Here is a 21476-nt window from a genome sequence, read left to right as displayed (position 1 = left end):
TACACGTTGTGTACATTGTATTACATTCTATAGATTTTGTACTATGTATTTTTGTATTTTGTTGCAGCTGTGGAAGTGTGTGCATGTGTAAGTGCATGTGTGTGTGCATGAATGCAGCTCAAGTTCCAAATCGATTTGTCAAGGAAGTCTTACATTTGAATGCTCTTTCTCTTCCTAGGCATCCAGTCAATCTGACTCAGAGACAGAAAAAAACTCGTTTTGCAACTTTCCTACAACCCCTTCTTCAGCTAATTCAACAATGAGCTGCGACAGTGAGCAATCTGTAGGCAGCAAGGTGCCTGAAGATCCAGAGAAGGAGGATGAATTTGGGTACAGCTGGAGTAAGTATTCTGTTACATTAAGTGGTGTGTATGTATACATAGATATGCACTTTTGTGCAGAGGAAGTGTGAATCCAAATGTTTCTACTGCTCATTATGAAAACATGAAATATATCATATGGATATTATCTGGTTTTCTTGATTTGTCATGCCCTATTAAATCATGATTTAAGCATCAAATTGACCAGTAATACTTTTGTTGTGAAATGTTTTTCCATTAATCAGATTGAGGGAACACTTTTATAGTTCAGATAAGTCAGGCATAAATGGTTCCTGAGGTTAGTAGTTATGACAATGTACTGCAATTCTGGGTAAAGAAAATGCCAAGATTGGCAAGTAGGCTATTTGGTATCGGTGAAGGGCTCTGCTTTCATTGTCACTTATTCTTTATAGGTTCCAAAGATTTATTTAACAACTACTCTGAGCATCTTTAAGTTTGCCAGTTTCCCTGTTTGCTACTAATTCCACAGACCCTATGCTGTCACCAATTCTAGTGTATCTTTTCATTTGTCTACTTTCAAAATGTATTTATAGTTTTGTTTGCACTGAGTATGGTGAACAAATATTACATATACTTGCAAAGTGAAGGTATGCTTTGTGAGTGATTATGGCTTGCTTCTGTCCTTCAGTCCGGGTGAATATCTGGGCCATTTATTGATGCCAACCTGTAGTCATACTGTGTATCACAGATGCTTTCATCTTAAATGTTGTTGAGTTTATAACGTAACTTGCATTTCTAAAGCCTCCAGTGTCTTTTGTTATTCCACTCACCACATCCCATTTGTGATGTATTGGATTTCCTAGCATGTTTTGACTCCCTATGATACACATGACGAAACCATATTAATGGCTGGTGTAAGCTGTATTAAGCTAGGTGCAGTTCTGTTGCAAAGGAGAAAAAACGACAAACGAGATTGTGGCATTTGCATACAGAGCCTGAGGAGGTGTTGAACTCTCATGTTCAGTAAGCGAGAAAGAGGCTCTGGTGATATGTTGAGGCAGAGAATATTTTACAACCTAACTAACGGACAATGTGTTTGATAGCATGTGTGGCTGTAGCTACACATGCTTGGCATAAGTCTGCCATCTAGTGTTTGGCTCAGAAGTGTGTCATTTGTTTTTCTTCAAAGAAGTCTTTCGGGTCACGAGGTGTAGTGATTCCTCCTCTTGCTTGCAATGCACATGGTCCTCGACCCCATTGTTAGATTGTTTTATTCCACCGACTGGTTCGAACATGTGCTCATCTGCTCCATGTCGTCAGGCTCTTCTCTGGTACCATCGGTGTTGTTTTTTGATCGCGGTTCAATCACTGCTTCCCTCCTTAACCCATCATCGTCAAATTCGTCTGTGAAACTAGAGTCGGCCGCCGCACCTTATGCCTTCGCCCTGTGGGCCAGTACTTCTCTTCTAAGTTCATTCCAACGGATGTCAAATTGGTGATGGAATGGACGCCTTTTCAATTTTGCCCTTCTTGTCATGCCAAGTTTCCACGCACCGACCTACACCAGGTGTGTAACTTGTGCTTATCTCCCAAACACCGGGAGGCAACGTGTGAGACATGCAGGTCCATTTGATCTAAAAAGACACAGAGAGATAGAAGGGCTAGAAGACTACAAATGTATCAGCAGAGTGTCCATGATACGCTGGACCTCTTCAGGTCAGAAAATCCAGAATTCGAGGTAGAGGCACATCCATCGGCTGCAGATGAAGGCAATAGTGTGCCAGGTGGCAGCTCTGGGTCTGACAAAGAGTTACAGGACTTCTCTCCAGGGCAACAGCCTGCACCCCTACATACATGCCTATTCCCTGCTGACGAGAGGTAACAAACTCGAAACACGTGTCCAGAGATGGCCAACGCAACAGTGATTTTTACTCAAGACTCCGGCAGAAGCGCACCCGCTGATGCTTACTTCATGGACCACATTGCTTTGGGGTAACACGCTGGTAGGACAAGCAGTGTGCGACCAATTGGACTTTCTTTTATATTCAGGCTCTCTCGAGCTGGTGGGGCTGACGAGCCCGGGTTACGCACCTGCGTGCCATGAGTGGTACCGGACCTGAGAATATTTTTTGTCAGGCTACGCAGCACCCCTACATACATGCCTATTCCCTGCTGACGAGAGGTAACAACCTCGAAACACGTGTCCAGGGATGGCCAACGCAACAGTGATTTTTACTCAAGACTCCGGCAGAAGCGCACCCACTGATGCTTACTTCATTGACCACAATGCTTTGGGGTAACACGCTGGTAGGACAAGCAGTGTGCGACCAATTGGACTTTCTTTTATATTCAGGCTCTCTCGAGCTGGTGGGGCTGACGAGCCCGGGTTACGCACCTGCGTGCCACGAGTGGTACCGGACCTGAGAATATTTTTTGGCAGCCTACGCAGCACCGCTACATACATGCCTATTCCCTGCTGACGAGAGGTAACAACCTCGAAACCCGTGTCCAGGGATGGCCAACGCAACAGTGATTTTTACTCAAGACTCCGGCAGAAGCGCACCCGCTGATGCTTACTTCATGGACCACAGTGCTTTGGGGTAACACGCTGGTAGGACAAGCAGTGTGCGACCAATTGGACTTTCTTTTATATTCAGGCTCTCTCGAGCTGGTGGGGCTGACGAGCCCGGGTTACGCACCTGCGTGCCACGAGTGGTACCGGACCTGAGAATATTTTTTGGCAGCCTACGCAGCACCCCAACATACATGCCTATTCCCTGCTGACGAGAGGTAACAACCTCGAAACCCGTGTCCAGGGATGGCCAACGCAACAGTGATTTTTACTCAAGACTCCGGCAGAAGCGCACCCGCTGATGCTTACTTCATGGACCACAATGCTTTGGGGTAACACGCTGGGAGGACAAGCAGTGTGCGACCAATTGGACTTTCAACAGCCTGTGAGGACTGTGTCACCTTGCCCCCGACCACAGCCAGCACCAGCAAAGCCTCACCGTCTCATAATGGAGTGGTGTGGCTCACTGGTTAGAGGCGGCAGACCCGGAAGCAGAGAACAGCCCGGGACCAGGGTTCAATTCCCGATGCGGCAGGGTCGTGGACCAGGGTCAGCGGACTCGATAATTCTCGCCTCGGTGCCTACTCTAACCAGGGATCACACTCGGCAACTCTGGGCATTAGCTTGCCTCATCTCCACAACGGCCCCCCACATTCGCCGGGGATGCCTGGTTTCACTTTGGAGATACCCAGTAGGGACCATCTCACAGGGATAGCCAGGACGGGTTCCCCAGCGGTCTACAGCGCCACGACGCCTCAGGGCAGCAGTAGCGCTTTACAAGACACATACACATACACACACACACACACACACACATAAGCCAAAGACTGTTGTTTCGCCACCACTTCCTTCGGGCATGGTGGGCACTGACCGGCTGCATCCAAAACGTCCAGCCATAGTTCGACGTTAAAAAAATAGCCTTAACAGCAGGTCGTTAATCCGTGGCCCTCAACATCAGGCTCGAGCCGACCTTCGGCAATGAAACACTCTGAACCGAAATCTTTGATCTGAAATTACACTCCACTTCAATGCCGAAAAAATCAACCTCTGAACCAAAGCCTTCATCAACACCCATGCCTAAAGTGGCATCAGAGCTAAAAAAAATACATCTTATAGGCACTCGCCAGACACTGTGCAACCAGTACTCGAGAGATTTCATCAAAATTGGAATCTCGTTAAAAACATCCGATGATTCATCCAGATACAGAATGTACCCTCACCAGGCTTACTCATTCAGGGGCACTGCCTGCTAAAAGACAGCTATCTTTTGAGGAGGCAATTAATCTTCCTGTTCCTCCAGAGAAAAAGAAGAGGGAGGATAAATCAACCAGCCCACCTCACAGCAGTCCACCATCACTGCCTCCTGTGCATACTCCTTCACCACAGCGTTCACCACTTCACCACAACTGAATCACCTGAGGGTTTACTTCATTCCTTCACAGTAGATGGGGGGGATGGTGATCAATTCTCAACAACACCTCAAGATGAGTGGGGGTCATATGATGCAGATCCACGCAATAACACTGATCCAGATTTTTATCCATCAAAACCTTCCTATCCTGATAACTCCAATATTTATCACGTAGAAAGTGGCTTGCCTACTTATAACTAGGGAAGCCACTTTCTACAAAGTGACACTTCACACAGAGCTGCTTGAGGATGACCTCTTATTCAAGACTCTCTAGTCCACTTAGTGTTCCACGCTATAACTCCCGAAGCTCAAGTGTATGCTCAGGCTCACTCAGTACATTTTCATTGACCTAGTTCGAATAATTGTTATTACTCCCAGAGTCGATAAGAAATATAACCCTTCCCTGGTCGTTAAGGGCCAGGTTGCTCCTGACTCACTAGTGGTGGCCAGAGCATGTAAACGGGCAAACTCTCAAACATCGAGTGACATGCCCCCACCAGATAAAGAGAGTAAAAGGATAAATGCTGCCGGTAAGAGATTGGCAGCCCAATATGCCAACCATTGGAGAATTGCAAACTCCATTGGTCTCTTATCACGCTATGATAGGGCTCACTGGGATGAGAAGGAAGACATTCTCCACATCTCCCAGAGGAACATAAACAAGCTTTTTCAATGCAATAGGTCTCGCATTTGCGAGAGTTTAATCTATTGGCATAGTACATGACAATGTCTTTTATTTATATGTTTTGCTAATTAATACATAAATAAAAGGCATTGTCATTTACAATGCCAATAGCGCAAACTCTTGTAAATGCAAGACTTATTCAAAGAAGCGGCCACCATTGTCCCAAGCTACTGGGAGAGTTTAAGCGCGCATGGCACACCGAATGGTGCAGGAAAGCATGCCGTGCCAGTAGGAGAAACTCATGAAAGAAAATAGTGCTTACAGACTAAAAAGACGTACCTGTAACAACCGAAGTAGGTTTGAACCAAAAAGTTTCTTTTTGTATATATTGTAATTACTGTGTCTCCTACGCCATTCCCCGCTGCTTCACTTGTTACATGCGCCGTTCATTTTGTTTTCCACGAGCGCATACGTGGACAAGTTTTGTTACTAATTACATTCACATTTATTGTAAATAGTGCTGCTACTGCCCTTTTCCTAATTGTTCTCAAATACAGACTGCTCCTTGCATTATTCTAATAACCACTTTATATAACTGTCTTTTAAATATTACCTATTATGATATTTTTATTTGTTATACACTCTAATCACCCAGGGCTCAACTGGGTATCCGGGTAACCTCCTGTTGTTTGGTTTTGCTAGATGTTTTTACATCATACTTTGATCCAGAATCATGTACATAATAAAAGGTCGTCTCTTTTATTACTTATGTGGTGCTTGTAATTTTTTTATTTCTTTTTTATCTCCTGCCTTTAGGAAAGATCTCTCAGCGATATGGAAGCTTGCCGGGTGACCTGCAAATGATAGAGTTAGAAAAAGGGAAAACTGGCTTGGGACTTAGCCTTGCTGGCAACAAAGACCGAACAAGAATGAGTGTATTTATTGTGGGAATTGACCCAATTGGAGCAGCAGGAAAAGATGGGAGGCTGCAGATTGGAGATGAGTTGCTAGAGGTAAAATGTTTCCGGGGTTTCATTTTTATTCTGATTGTTTTAATTTCCATACATTTTTGGTTCCTCTCTGTCCTCTTTCTTCATTGACTCTGCTTTGAGCATCAGACAACATTGTGTTAATACATATGACAAAAAAGTAAAAAGAAAGTAACTAAAACCTCTTGTGTTGTGAGACATACTCCAAAATGAATTAATTTGTATTGAACATCTAAAAGTAGGAAAGGTGATCCTGCATATGTTTCCTACTGACTGAGATGTTAGGTCTGAGATGGAAGGCTGACCTCTTAAGCCAGTTTGACTCACCACTGTAGATTGGATGAGCAATCAAACCCTACCTCAAAGGAGCTGGTGCAATGGTTAAGGTTATATAGAGTAAAAAGTAACTATTACAGTTTCAGTGAAGATAGAATAGCCAGTCAGATTTACTTAGTTAAAATACCAACACTTATGTAACACCTTAAGTAGTTTGTGACATTGACCTTGTTGAACAAATGCTACTTTGACATACTCCACATTGCACTTTAAGGAGGCTTTTTAGTCTTGTGAGTATTTTATTATTTTTGTGAGGTTATTTTTATCTACTTTCTGGGCATTCTGACTTCCTGGTCCACATGTTTGTTGCGAAGGGATTGCTTTCTAGATTTCCTTCTTCCATATGCCATCTAGAGACGCCATTTATAAAGTGCGGGCTCTCCAACTCATGACCTTCTCCTATAAGAAATAAGGGTGATGCAAATGTGCCTTATGAGTGAAAACTAATTTGTCATACTGCACTTTACTAAGACATTTTAGACTTCTAAATATTTTATTATTCTTGTGAGGGCATTTAAAAAAATCTGTTTATTGATATATAAATCTGTAAAATACCCAGGCTGATAAACGTGGATCTGACAAAACATAAACACCAACTTTCTAAACTGTGCACAACTACAGTTTTACAGTGATTACAACATACATTTACCAAACGTCACCGTATCACTCTCGTTGTTCTGAGTACCTTTACATAGACACATCCTCTTGGACGGAATCAAACTTAGCTAGATTCTGGTTTGACCCAGACCTGATCATATCAAAGTGCTCCCACCATGTCTTCCAAAGTGATGCATGCTTTCTTGACCATCCCCTTGCCTTGTATACCGAGTTTTCTGTGAGAGTGCAGTAGTCCATTCCCTTAACCCACTCTGAGAAAGGAGTAGGGGTTTTTAAGCACACCAGTGCAAACCTATATCTTTTTGGCTACAGTACAGCCAACAACCAATACCAATCAATACCTTGTGCCATGTATGTCTGTCCCACCCTGGGAATAAACCCAACATTGCCATTTTTAGGTCTATATAAAATATAATGTCAATCACTGAGGCGTCTTAGACATGTGAGTGTTCTATTATTCTTAAAATATCAGTGAAGGTGGTATAGCCAGTCAGACTTACTTTGTTAAAAGATCAATACTTATTTAACACCTTAAGTTGTTTATCACAATCTCTGTGTTGAACAAATACTACTTTGACATACTGCATTTTGCACTTTACTGAGGCTTTTTAGACTTGTGAGTACTTTATTATTTTGTGGGGGCACTTTTATCTGTTTTCTGGGCATTCCGTGTCTCCTGCCTGCATTCTTTTAATCCACTGGATTCCCCAGTCCATGTGTTAGTTGTGAAGGGAGTGGCTTCTAAGCAACCATATTCCCTGTGCCATCTACATTAGCCATTTTGAAACTGTGTGCTGTAGCGGGCCAGGCAATGATGGAGAATTTGCATGCTCGGCAAAGGCAATCCTGTATGATTTGCAGGCTTGGCAAAGGCAATCCTGTATGTGCCCGTCCACACCTATTCATCACCAGGGCCCAGGAACCCTGTCCAATTTAAAAATGAATCCCTTGCCTACTCTCATAATTAGCTGTCTTGGCATGTAAGGCATCTGGCCTGTCTGCATTTTATTAATCCACTAGACATGGAAACAACTTGCTTGTTCTGCATTTCTTCTACAGGGGTTAATACTGACAAGCAAGTTGTCTGCTCCCTCTTGTAAGTACAATATTAGTTGTTTATCCTTAACTGATGCTCATTAACTAAACATAAATTAGAGATTCTAGATTTCATAAGAGCCCATCAGCCTAACCCCTTGTTTTTGACCAAGACTTGGCTCAAGAATAGGGGAGAGGAAGTAGCCTAATGCCTAGGGTGGTCGATCTCAAATCTGGGAATCCGGGTACAAGTATTGACTGTGACGCTCAATATCCTGTGATTTTGGGCAAACCACTTAATCTCCCTGTGCCTAACAAAAAAAATTAATGTGTCCTTGTGTAACACAATTGTGCTCATTTAAAGCTTTCCGATACGCTTGGGTCAAGTTTGCGCTTTATAAAACTACGGTAAAAATAGTTTTATTCATGTAGTAGTGCTGGTCTTGCCGGAAGGCTACTATGTCATCAGACAAGAGACAAAAGAGGTGGCGGTCTTGCCATTGTCTTTAAATCTGTTTTTACTTGTGACACATTTGACCTTATGGTCCAGGGATGCAAAGGGATACTTTTTTCCCTTAAAATCTTACATAATGTGTACTTTCCTGGGGGCCTTGATATACCGTCTTTCTGGTTCAGGTGCCAGCTTCACACAAGCTGTTCCGGAAGCCTTTCTACCTCATACATTTTCCAGTTGTACAATTATAGGCAATCTGAATGTCCATTTTGATAACGTATGTTGCTTTTCAGCACTTAATTTGAGTAAGTGTTTGGAGGCCTTTCAGTTAGTGCAAAAGGTCAAGGCTTCCATCCATTTAGCTGGAAAATGTTCGACCCTGTTTTTTTCTAACCTCCCATCTCTGAAAGTCAGCCTCCCCTTCCCTCTCTCTTGGCTTCATTACTACATGATCCTGACGTATTAATAACCACCAGATGATGATTTAATCTTACTGCTGGTGCCTTTTGTAACCTCCTAAGTGAATCCAAAATGGACCTTAAAACTAATGTAAAAGGTTCGGATATCACCCTGTGGGGACTTGAAAAAAGCACACAAACTTCTGCCTCAGATGTAGCTTTAGCAATTTCATGCTTTTCCCTCTACCCAACAGGTCCCACACCACCATTGCCTCATTTTGTCAAATGAAGGGCACCCTATGACTGTCCTCGCAAAACTACAAAGGAAAAATATATTTTCTATCCCTACCCCCAGTTGGTAGCTCACACTTGGATTCGAAAACCAGTGCCAGGAGGGGCTAGATAATAAAGCATGCCACTTTGATGGTGGGTGAGTTATTTTCTTCCTGTTGACAGAAGCTACATACATGGTACCTGATAAATGAACGTTAAGGCTCCAGGTCTGGGATACTTTTTGTGTTTTCTTTCATAATCTTGATCACAAATCAATAGGAAGTAACCACCACCACAGTATTCCATTAATACACATATGCATAGACAAGTATGCCTTCAGAAACGCAACATTTGCTTTTTTCCGAATCTGTAAATGTAACAGATTGGCACATTTACTTTACACACTTTTTGTGTGTTAACCCATTACATATCCTGTGCTAATTTCGTGGGTGTAACTTCCCTTTCCTCACCTTTGCCTCATAGAGGGACTTACTCACTCATATGCCGCACTGTCATTTTACATTTGAGTGAACCCATTTTACAAGGAAAATCAGAAAATCTTACCTTAAATTTTAATGGATTTTAATTTAAAAAACCAAACAATAAAATCTATATAGAAGTGAATTACATTAAGAATCAAAATAAGTGATTAAGATATTTTGAATAGTTGCCCCATATCCTTGTTTTAAAATGTCCTAATCCGTGATGCTTTCGTTCATGCAAGAATACTGAATGGATGAGGGGGGGGGGAGGGGGGAGTGACACGATGGCGGGCTAGACGGCCTTAGCAGAGTTTCGAGCCAGGCACATAGTAATCCTGCAGTGATCCTGCATCCCTGGGCACCATCGGTCCCCCTCAAACCTCCGGCATCTGTCCCCAGCACCCCAATGAGCAGATTGGTCTGCTTTGTGACTGGTATAAATAGCTATCCATGGGGCTACTTCCCTCATGAACAAGCTGTATCGAGTGCCCAAGATGTTGGCCGCCCACGGCGGAGAGCGAGCAGGGGAGCAGCATGCCCGAATTATCCCTGGGAAGGCACAGGGTGTCCAGGCCTGAGTAAATAGCGGCTGACACAAGGTGAGTCGCCAGCATCAGTGTTATTCTCTCCCTGCTGGGGCGAGGCCGGTGACAGCAATATCGCCTGATGTCTTCCGAGCAAGGAAGCTGGTGACTGGTCTGCCACCGAGAGATTCATAGCAGCTGTGAAGGTTGGGCCTACCGCTGCAATGCAGAGAGATTGGCAATAGAAGAAGTGCTGTGGGTCTGGTGGGGGGAGAGAGCCAAGAGCAGTGTGAGACAGACAGGGGAGAGCGGACTGGGATCCAGAGGGAACATAAGTACGCACTGCCCATAAGCACTGGGTATAGCTGACAACAGGCTTAGCCAACGGAACCGGCAGTACTGGAAGTGAGTTGGTGCTCCGCGTTAAGCAAAATCTGGCGGTGGCAAAGAGTGGCAGAGTAAGCACATGCAGTCAACCAAGCTGGGGGTGACTCGCAGAGAGAAGCAAAGCGTGGCAAAATAGAGCAGGGGGCGAGTACGAGTCCTCCAAACAAGTAGCAGCCAATGGGCCGCTAGGGCATCAGGAGAAGCAACCAGATTTCTAGTGAAGGGAGATGCTGCCACAGTGCTGGCCCTAGCAGTGAGTGAGGCGCTCACCCCTGCTCCAAAGTGGGATTACTGTGACTCGCTGGGCCCAGGGAGAAGGAGACTGTACTTGCTCCAAGTAGGCCCTGAAAAACAGGAAGAACACACAGACTAGAGTGCACCCCCATTTGCGCCCAAACAATGTTGTGTGACTGTAGAAGGTCTATAAGAGAATCTGGGTGATTCGAACGATGGGTCATATAGTTGGCTGACAGTTAACTAGCCCAATGGTCACTTCAGCTCTCATTCAAAAGCATCTGTCAGACCTCCTTCCTGGGGTTTAGTCGTGTTGCTCCCTAGACCCGGGGTAGAGTTTAGTGTGAGTACCTGGCCCAGGACCTTAACCCATACTGGTGTGCTTGATACAAGGGCAGCGGTCTTGAGGCTAACTGCTGTTACTAACCCTGACAGTCTATATGTAAGGCCAGGAATAAAGACTCAAAGCCATCCTGTCAGGAGCATATTAACAAGTATGCTAGGGTGGCTGACTTCCTACAAACCGCTGACCCACCACCATCAACACCGGACAATGCAGCTCTATTGACTGTGATGAATCAATGAAGAGCAACCCTGGAATCGCGGACTGGCAAGGTCTGTTCAGAGGTTGGTTGGGCGTATGGCGGCGGCGGAAGACAGAATATCCGAATCAGAAGATGCCCAACACTTAATGACACGAGACCTGACAGGTATTAAGATTGTCATTAAGGCCTGCTATGTAGAGTTGATGACGCTGAAAATCGGGTGAGGTGTAACAACCTACGACTAGTATGATTTCCAGAGGGGGTGGAAGGGTCCAATGTGCCAGAATTCTTTAGCAACTGGTTTCAAGCGACCTTTCTGACAAGTATGTTCTCCAACTGCTTCATCGTAGAAGGAGCCCACAAGGCACTGGCAGCTAAACCACCACCAGGCACCCCACTGTGAGCGATTAGTGCACAGTTTGTCAACTTTCAGGACCGGGACGCCTTACTGAGAATAGCAAGGCAGATGGGTGCTATTCCCTTTGAGTCCTCCACAATATTGTTGTTCTCCGATTATTACCATGAAATACAGAAGAAGCACAGGTCATTAGACGCAGTGAAGACGAATCTCCGGGCTAAACAACTGAAATATATGCTGCTTTTCTCTGCTAAGCTGAAGGTCTTGTTCAACGATAAATCCTACTTCTTCAATACACCAGAGGAGGCATGGGCATGACTAGAACAAAAGACCCCAGCTCTGCTCCCAACCAAAGGTGTTGGAGAAAACAGCTGAGAAAGACACCCAGGTGCTAGGCAGAAATATGGTCATTCACGCGGAAACGGGCGAAGAAGTAAATCTGTGTGTAGACAATGGAAAGGGCTGGACGGAGATGAAATAGACAGAGAGCCCCATCTGAAACAGATGCAGACATGGGGACTAGGGGAAGCCAACCTTCTTAGATAAGAGGAGAGGATGAGTTAGCCCGGCTTATACCTGAAGATGAACCAAGCCATGACTGTATTGGACAGGCCTCGGCTCCTGAGATGGGGCAAGGGGACAGTGATGAACTTTATGTATGACTTATGAAAAGAGGGAGGCAGTGGGGCGCTGGAGAAAGTAAGGGCCAATTCCTCCGGATGTTTGCTCCCAGAGGGGGCACGTGTGACGATCAGGAGGATCCACCTCCCCACCTTGTCGATTTAAAGAGTCAGTGGAGTAGTGTTTGTGAAAGAGACTGAGAGTACTGATCGAGGAATGTGAATGTGAGGAGTCAGTCTAAAGGAGCTGTCTTAACAGTCCATGGTGCGCTATACCCTTTTTGGAAGGAAGGTGTTATAGACTCCCAAGAGTGAGTAACCGGGTGAGATATCACGGAATGGGACCAGTTGCTAGTGTGACTGACTTGATGTTAAAAAGTGGCCCCATGGTATGGCCTGGGTGTGGTTTTGTGATTGACCTTTAGTTGGAGGTGACGCTTTAGATTTATAAGGGGTTAGTTAATGTTAGGGTGGGTTACAGACCTCTCAGGCCTGTTCTTGCGATGTAGCTGGCTCTTCATTCATGAGAGTGAAGGTGTGCGTGTGATATGGAGGGGGGAGAGTGACAGAAGTTTGATAGCTATGTTACTAAGGTTATTTTGTGTTTATAGTTGGTTTGAAGAGTGGGAGAGAATATCAAATACATGAGGTGGTTGCTTCATTTAAATGATGGGACTTAATGCACAAGGGAACAGGCATGCAGGATGTTACAGACCTAAATCCCAGAAGCCACTCAATTCTCACATGGAATGTAAATGGGCTGGGTACTAAGATTAAAAGGGGATTGGTAGCAACGTACATCCTGCGCCTGAAGCCCAAAGTTGTCTCCTTGCAGAAGACACACTTATGGGGAACCCAATGCTACTTTTTGGCTTGCAGGGCATACACAATGCTAGCACATGCGTGGTTCACAACGGCATCCAGCGGTGTAACACTTCTGGTCCAGAAGTCTCCTCATTTCCAAATGCCGAGGTCATGGGTTGACCTATAAGGGACATATGCAGCGGTACAGGGCCTTTGTGGTAGACTGTGTAACCATCATCAGCATTTAAGCACCCCCACAACTCCAGCAATCCACCTTCAGAAAAGGCACAGAAATCTTACTGGAGACTGACTTCACTGCACATTATTAGGGGAGACTTTAATGATTTGATGTCTCCAACAGGATCGATCGGGCCAAGTGCTGCGGTTACGAGGAGCTCACCCGTAGCTTATTTCCAGGCACATTGTGCCTAACAGACCTTTGAAGCCGCCAACACCCGAGTGAGAGAAACTACTCCTACTACTCAGGGATGTACAAAGTGTTTTCCAGACTAGATTATCTCTTCGCTTCGGCGGTAGAGGTGGGAATGACCCACTGGCAGACTATCTGGCCAGGTGACTGTCTGACCACGCCCGCTGTGGTTCTCCATGGGACTGAAACCCCACGATGTAGACGAGGGGTGTCGACTGAATGCTTGGGAGCTATGGGTCGAGACGACCCTGTGAAAGATCTGTGAAGATTCTGAACTTTACTTTTCAGAAAACAAGGATTCTGTGCAGTCGACTGTGATTCTATGGGAAGCGTACAAGGCAGTGATGAAAGATGGGGCATAAAATATTGTGGCAAAAAAGAAGAAAAAAGCTGTCAGGGAGAACTTGAACGTCAGCTCCTGAAGACAGAGGCTGAGAGTATGACCTCGCCGAACCCTCAAGCATCGCGACAAGTCGAAGCAGAATATAAAATGTTGGCCACCAATGAAGTGCTTAATCAAATACTAGCTGTACAGCACCGACTCTATGGAAATGGGGACATGGCTGGCAAATTGTTAGTATGGTTGGGCTGACGGTACGGGAGAATAAATGGATGCGCCAAATAGAAGGGTCGGAGGGTTTCCTGTATGAGACAGACAAAGAGATAGAATGCAAGTTTGCAATGTATTATGAAGCTCTTAACAAAGAATGTCCCCTAGCTGATCATCGCCATTTTGAGACAAATCTGACTGAAATAGAAATACCGGCCCTTCCGGCCGACGACCCCCTAGCCCTAAAAGATTCCAGATCGCGGTGGCTCAGATGAACTCAGGAACAAAACCCGGGACCAAATAGACTCCCAGCAGATTTCTTTAAAAACAGGTAGACATTCTAGCTCCCTATCTGCTCAAATTGTATGTGACAGCCTGGGGGATTGGAATCCTCCCACCTGACTTACACAGAGTCACCATAGTGTTTATACATAAAGTGGGAAAGCCATCCACCAAGTGCTGTTTTACCGGCAGATTTAATTACTGAATGTAAAGACTAAGAAACCGGTCCCCGGAAGCTTGTTTCCTTTCCAGTATAAGAATTGGCTTGGTAGTTTGGTTTGCCCTGTTCCCAGCATGCACTGGGACAGGAACAGACTAATTTGCATATAGCCAGGTTCTGAGCTGGGATGGTGCATTGAGCTAAAAAACGGTAATGGATTAAAACCATGATCTCTTGACTTGGTAAGAGTATTCTGCATCATTCAGAAACTCTGTCCATCACCACCCCCCTTTTCCAAAATCGGTTTTATCCACACTATGTGTGGGAGGGATGCTCAGACGTGAGTCCCTTGCTCATTGCACCATCAGGATTCAAGCAAGCCGGGCCGAAGAAGGCTGTGATGCCAGAAACCGGTCCCCGGAAGCTTGTTTCCTTTCCAGTATAAGAATTGGCTTGGTAGTTTGGTTTGCCCTGTTCCCAGCATGCACTGGGACAGGAACAGACTAATTTGCATATAGCCAGGTTCTGAGCTGGGATGGTGCATTGAGCTAAAAAACGGTAATGGATTAAAACCATGATCTCTTGACTTGATAAGAGTATTCTGCATCATTCAGAAACTCTGTCCATCACCACCCCCTTTTCCAAAATCGGTTTTATCCACACTATGTGTGGGAGGGTATGCTCAGACGTGAGTCCCTTGCTCATTGCACCATCAGGATTCAAGCAAGCCGGGCAGAAGAAGGCTGTGATGCCAGAAACCGGTCCCCGGAAGCTCGTTTCCTTTCCAGTATAAGAATTGGCTTGGTAGTTTGGGTTGCCCTGTTCCCAGCATGCACTGGGACAGGAACAGACTAATTTGCATATAGCCAGGTTCTGAGCTGGGATGGTGCATTGAGCTAAAAAACGGTAATTGATTAAAACCATGATCTCTTGACTTGGTAAGAGTATTCTGCATCATTCAGAAACTCTGTCCATCACCACCCCCCTTTTCCAAAATCGGTATTATCCACACTATGTGTGGGAGGGTATGCTCAGACGTGAGTCCCTTGCTCATTGCACCATCAGGATTCAAGCAAGCCGGGCCGAAGAAGGCTGTGATACCAGAAACCGGTCCCCGGAAGCTTGTTTCCTTTCCAGTATAAGAATTGGCTTGGTAGTTTGGTTTGCCCTGTTCCCAGCATGCACTGGGACAGGAACAGACTAATTTGCATATAGCCAAGTTCTGAGCTGGGATGGTGCATTGAGCTAAAAAACGGTAATGGATTAAAACCATGATCTCTTGACTTGGTAAGAGTATTCTGCATCATTCAGAAACTCTGTCCATCACCACCCCCCTTTTCCAAAATCGGTTTTATCCACACTATGTGTGGGAGGGTATGCTCAGACGTGAGTCCCTTGCTCATTGCACCATCAGGATTCAAGCAAGCCGGGCCGAAGAAGGCTGTGATGCCAGAAACCGGTCCCCGGAAGCTTGTTTCCTTTCCAGTATAAGAATTGGCTTGGTAGTTTGGTTTGCCCTGTTCCCAGCATGCACTGGGACAGGAACAGACTAATTTGCATATAGCCAGGTTCTGAGCTGGGATGGTGCATTGAGCTAAAAAACGGTAATGGATTAAAACCATGATCTCTTGACTTGGTAAGAGTATTCTGCATCATTCAGAAACTCTGTCCATCACCACCCCCCTTTTCCAAAATCGGTTTTATCCACTCTATGTGTGGGAGGGTATGCTCAGACGTGAGTCCCTTGCTCATTGCACCATCAGGATTCAAGCAAACCGGGCCGAAGAAGGCTGTGATGCCAGAAACCGGTCCCTGGAAGCTTGTTTCCTTTCCAGTATAAGAATTGGCTTGGTAGTTTGGTTTGCCCTGTTCCCAGCATGCACTGGGACAGGAACAGACTAATTTGCATATAGCCAGGTTCTGAGCTGGGATGGTGCATTGAGCTAAAAAACGGTAATGGATTAAAACCATGATCTCTTGACTTGGTAAGAGTATTCTGCATCATTCAGAAACTCTGTCCATCACCACCCCCCTTTTCCAAAATCGGTTTTATCCACACTATGTGTGGGAGGGTATGCTCAGACGTGAGTCCCTTGCTCATTGCACCATCAGGATTCAAGCAAGCCGGGCCGAAGAAGGCTGTGATGCCAGAAACCGGTCCCCGGAAGCTTGTTTCCTTTCCAGTATAAGAATTGGCTTGGTAGTTTGGTTTGCCCTGTTCCCAGCATGCACTTGGACAGGAACAGACTAATTTGCATATAGCCAGGTTCTGAGCTGGGATGGTGCATTGAGCTAAAAAAACGGTAATGGATTAAAACCATGATCTCTTGACTTGGTAAGAGTATTCTGCATCATTCAGAAACTCTGTCCATCACCACCCCCCTTTTCCAAAATCGGTTTTATCCACACTATGTGTGGGAGGGTATGCTCAGACGTGAGTCCCTTGCTCATTGCACCATCAGGATTCAAGCAAGCCGGGCCGAAGAAGGCTGTGATGCCAGAAACCGGTCCCCGGAAGCTTGTTTCCTTTCCAGTATAAGAATTGGCTTGGTAGTTTGGTTTGCCCTGTTCCCAGCATGCACTGGGACAGGAACAGACTAATTTGCATATAGCCAGGTTCTGAGCTGGGATGGTGCATTGAGCTAAAAAACGGTAATGGATTAAAACCATGATCTCTTGACTTGGTAAGAGTATTCTGCATCATTCAGAAACTCTGTCCATCACCACCCCCCTTTTCCAAAATCGGTTTTATCCACACTATGTGTGGGAGGGTATGCTCAGACGTGAGTCCCTTGCTCATTGCACCATCAGGATTCAAGCAAGCCGGGCCGAAGAAGGCTGTGAGGCCAGAAACCGGTCCCCGGAAGCTTGTTTCCTTTCCAGTATAAGAATTGGCTTGGTAGTTTGGTTTGCCCTGTTCCCAGCATGAACTGGGACAGGAACAGACTAATTTGCATATAGCCAGGTTCTGAGCTGGGATGGTGCATTGAGCTAAAAAACGGTAATGGATTCAAACCATGATCTCTTGACTTGGTAAGAGTATTCTGCATCATTCAGAAACTCTGTCCATCACCACCCCCCTTTTCCAAAATAAGACTAAGATACTAGCCACAATGTTGGCTGATAGACTTATAGGCGTCACCCCCCCCCCCCCACCCCCCCCCCCCAGTCGAAAAGGATCTGTCTGGCTTCATGCCTAAGAGTTCAACCAGACGTAATCTTCGAAGTCTGCGCAACAGGATGTTGGAGGTTCATTCGAGACGAGATCCTGATGTGTTGGTCTCCCTATATGCTGAGAAGGCCTTTGATACTGTGCACTGACCTTTTGTGACGCAAACACTGTCAAAAATGGGGTTTGAACCCCAGTTTCTGAAACGGATACACTTATTATACAGGGCACCTGCAGTGGCAGTGAAGGGTAATGGAATGCTGCCTGAAGAGTGCCATATCAGTAGGGGCCCCAGGTAGGGTTGCCCCCCCTGTTCCCGCTCCAGTTTTGCCCTAATATTGGAGCCACTGGCATGTTTGGTGAGCAAACACCTACAATTCAAGGGGTTTAAGAAAACCGAATACCCGATAGGCGAGGAAAAGATCTTGCTGTATTCTGACGACATCGTTCTCTATCTTACCCTTCCAGGACAGTTGATTACCTGCTTATTCCGAGTCTGTGAACGATACAGAGCCCACTTTGTTATGCAATAAATTGGGACAAATCTGTCCTGGTCCTTAAGGGTGAATCCCTAGATTTAGCTGACCTGCCTGGGTGGCTACGGGTGAACTCTGGGGGGATTTCAGTATTTTTGAAATCATGGCACGTTGCACCAGGGAATTGCATGGAGTACAATGTGGAAAGAGTACTTGCAGACTTCTGTGCTGATGCTGAATGGTGGAGAATGCTCCCTCTAACGATAATGGAAAGGTCGGCCATGTTCAAAATGATTACCCTTCCCAAGTTTTTATATGTCCTCCAAAATACCTACTAGCGGATACCTGAGCAGGTGTTCAGGATTGATGAAGTATTAAGGAAATTGTTATGGAATAAAACCCACCACAGAATAGCCCTCCGGACTTTGCGTCGAAACTCATACAATGGGGGTATAGCCCTTCCTGATGTCCGGGTCTATTATTGGACCTCGCGTCTGATTGCCATAAATGATTGGGGACATGTGGAGGGTGACAACCCCACCTCTGTGCTGGAGAGGTCACAATTCCAAACACATTCCTACCAACACTACTGGATGGAAGGGAACAAGGCTTCTGCTACTGGCAACAGAAGTAACTCTTGAGGCGTGGGGTAGGACAAACAGGGTTTGAGTTAGGCAGAGGAAATCACTTGAGAGACCCTGTTGTGGGTAGGTAGTAGCCTTAAGGAAATAGGGAAGTTGAAAGGATTTGCTGCTTGGGACCATATTGGTATCTCTAAAGTAGGTGACCTAGAAGCGGGTGCCCTAATGCCCATTTCATTCCTACAATGGGAGTACCAACTGCATGGCACTTAACACTATAATAACTTGCAACTTCAGCATGCATGGGTGTTAGAGAATATTCCCACAGACCTCCAGGAGTATGCTCCTGTGGAAGGGAGACTTCTACATGAAGGAATACCAGAGAAAATGGTGTCTGCCATATATAAAACTATCAATAATAATATGCTCGATACCCTTCAGAAGCTTAGACACAAATGGGAGAGCGAATTGAGAAAGTTTGAGAATCTGGACTGGGAAGCAGCACTAATGTTTCCACTTGAAGTGGCGTTTAAATTCAGGCTGAGGCTTATTCAAATCAAAATCCTTCACCGGATTTATTATGATAGGGCTCGGTTACATAAAATAGGGAGAGCGGTGTCACCAGAGTGTCTGCGGTGTAGGGTGGAGAGGGGAGAATTTCTCCACACGCTCTGGACATGCCAGAGTACACATTCCTACTGGCAAAGAGTGCTCCTTGAGCTGGGCAAAGTTCTGGAGTTAACATTACCTGCAGACCCAAGTATGCGATGTGGGGCATACCTAATGATGTGGACCTCCCACGCATGAAGTTAATATTTTGCAGCTTGGTGTGGGCAATGAGGGATCTAGCAAGACATTGGGGGGGGGGGGCTGAGACACCAACTATACGAGAATGGAAAATGGGTATGGACCTATTAATGACCGCACAAAGGGTCACATATAAAAGCGTGGGCTGCCCAAGTAAGTTCCACAATAGTTGGGGTAGCTGGATCAACTATTATGAGCTGGATATCCAGGATGTAGTTCATGATGGGGTATCTGTCCAAGCTACTTAATTCATGTAACCTGATTTACTATGCCGGTCAAATTGCTGCGGATTATTAATGCTACTTACCTCTTTATTGTGGCACTATGGAGAAACGCCCTTGGTACTGATGTCCTTCTGCTGTGATGTATGTTATGTGTTGAGTGCCGATTGGTGCTCCCTTTCTCAATGCTTACAAAATCAAATAATATTTTTTTCTAGGATATTATGTGACGCTGTCTGTGATTGTCAGACAGTTTAGTGTGCAAAACAATATTGCTGAGGGAGTGGGGAACATGTCCACAGAAAGAAGAGGTAAAGAGAGGAGTACTCAATATAGCAAGGCATTTTCATCCTGTAATGTAAAATGTAAAGCATTGACTGCAGGTATCTTTTATGTGAGGTGAACGTTTATTTTCTTTTGTATAATGCGCACTAAATACATTCTTCTCTTGTGTGTAGATCAACGGACAAATTCTGTATGGTCGAAGTCATCAGAATGCCTCCTCCATAATTAAATGTGCACCATCAAAAGTGACCATTATATTTATCAGGTAAGGTATATTCTTTTTATTTTTCAGTTTCTTTCCACGTTCCAGTGGAATTAAAACTTGTTCCCCGTGCATTTGAATTACTCCCAACTGTTGATGGAGGATTTAATTAATGTTGCACCAGGGGCTTCAGTGATAGTAACAAGTGATACACATCAATAAACATAGCTGACTTGAGGACTGCTTGTAGGTCCAGCTCAAATAAAGAGAATTTATGTGCACCCAAACATCCGTAATATTAAGAAGTAATAGAGTTTTTATTTTGTTTTATGGAAACACGTTACTGTTGATTCCTCACCTTATGAATATCATGTAGGCACCAGACTGGATTCAGAAACTTTCCCCAGCAACAACTCAGCATCATCACCAGTTGGCACCATGCTGCCTCAGCGTTCACTCCACCCTCACTACATTTGACAGCATCCAAGTTTACAAGGCAGAAGCATCAGTTATCGTTCTTTTCACACCTCACCAACATGACTTCAGAACTGTTCTCTGTGCTTCTCTGAAAATATTCCTCAGACTTTGGCAGTGACTACGTCAAATGTCTCCTTATATGATTTGATGTCTTATGCCCATAGGCATATACCATAATCAGATGTTTTGCTAGACCCAGATACCATCTCCATATGGTGTCTTAAATCTCAACACTTTACCTTTGCCTGCAATTCTTGTTCCTTAATACACCCAAATGTCATTAGGGAATGGAAGGCAAATCTATTTATGGCCATGGCCAGCCTGGATGTGCCGAAGTGTTTCCCATCTAATTGTCATAAGTCTCCCTGAAAGGAAGGAAAAAAGCACCATAGGAATTAGAAATCCTCCTTCTCTTCGATGAAATGGTCCCACTCCTGGGATTGGAGTCTAATGTCATTCCCCAATGCCAGACTCTTCCTCTTTGATGAATTCCAGTCTTTAAAAAGATCAAGCTATGACTTTGAATCCATTTGCTGACCCTGCACAGGCGTACTCCTTCCAGTCAGCTATATTGGATCTCCTCAGGATGGCTCTGTTACCCTCGGGCATTCCACAAAGGAGGCCCAAATCAGACCCAATCCTGTGGATTTGGCAGCTGGGATCCCGATGCCACATCTGATTCTTCATACTCTCTGGCCTCGATGCCTTAAAAGAACTAGTGCCCTCCAAGATGCCACTCTCAAACATTTGGTGGCACCCTCTGAGCTGCTTTCAGCACTGACTTTCACACCCTTAAGATTGGCTCAAATCATCAGAATGGAAACGGAAAAAGATAATGCCTGTTTTGATGAAGGTCCCTTGCTGCTAACCCTTCCAAGGGAAGACTCTTA

The 21476-nt window shown here is 45.1% G+C and overlaps 1 protein-coding gene across 7 annotated transcripts in view; it reads left to right on the top strand.

The window, feature by feature from the left end:
* Positions 1-21476, top strand: part of MPDZ (multiple PDZ domain crumbs cell polarity complex component) — an 832961-nt gene that overhangs the window by 542887 nt on the left and 268598 nt on the right. For all 7 annotated transcript variants that reach the window (XM_078675896.1, XM_078675898.1, XM_078675897.1 and 4 more), the window contains 3 exons: positions 179-341; positions 5706-5902; positions 20081-20172. In XM_078675896.1, the coding sequence (XP_078532022.1) occupies positions 179-341; positions 5706-5902; positions 20081-20172 (452 nt within the window). The remainder of the gene's footprint in view (positions 1-178; positions 342-5705; positions 5903-20080; positions 20173-21476) is intronic.

The sequence above is a fragment of the Lissotriton helveticus genome, chromosome 2_1 (genome assembly GCF_964261635.1).
Source record: "Lissotriton helveticus chromosome 2_1, aLisHel1.1, whole genome shotgun sequence".
NCBI classification, from domain to species: Eukaryota; Metazoa; Chordata; class Amphibia; order Caudata; family Salamandridae; genus Lissotriton; species Lissotriton helveticus.
The sequence above is the reverse complement of the archived record's forward strand: the minus strand, read 5'-3'. Positions and strand labels throughout refer to the sequence as shown.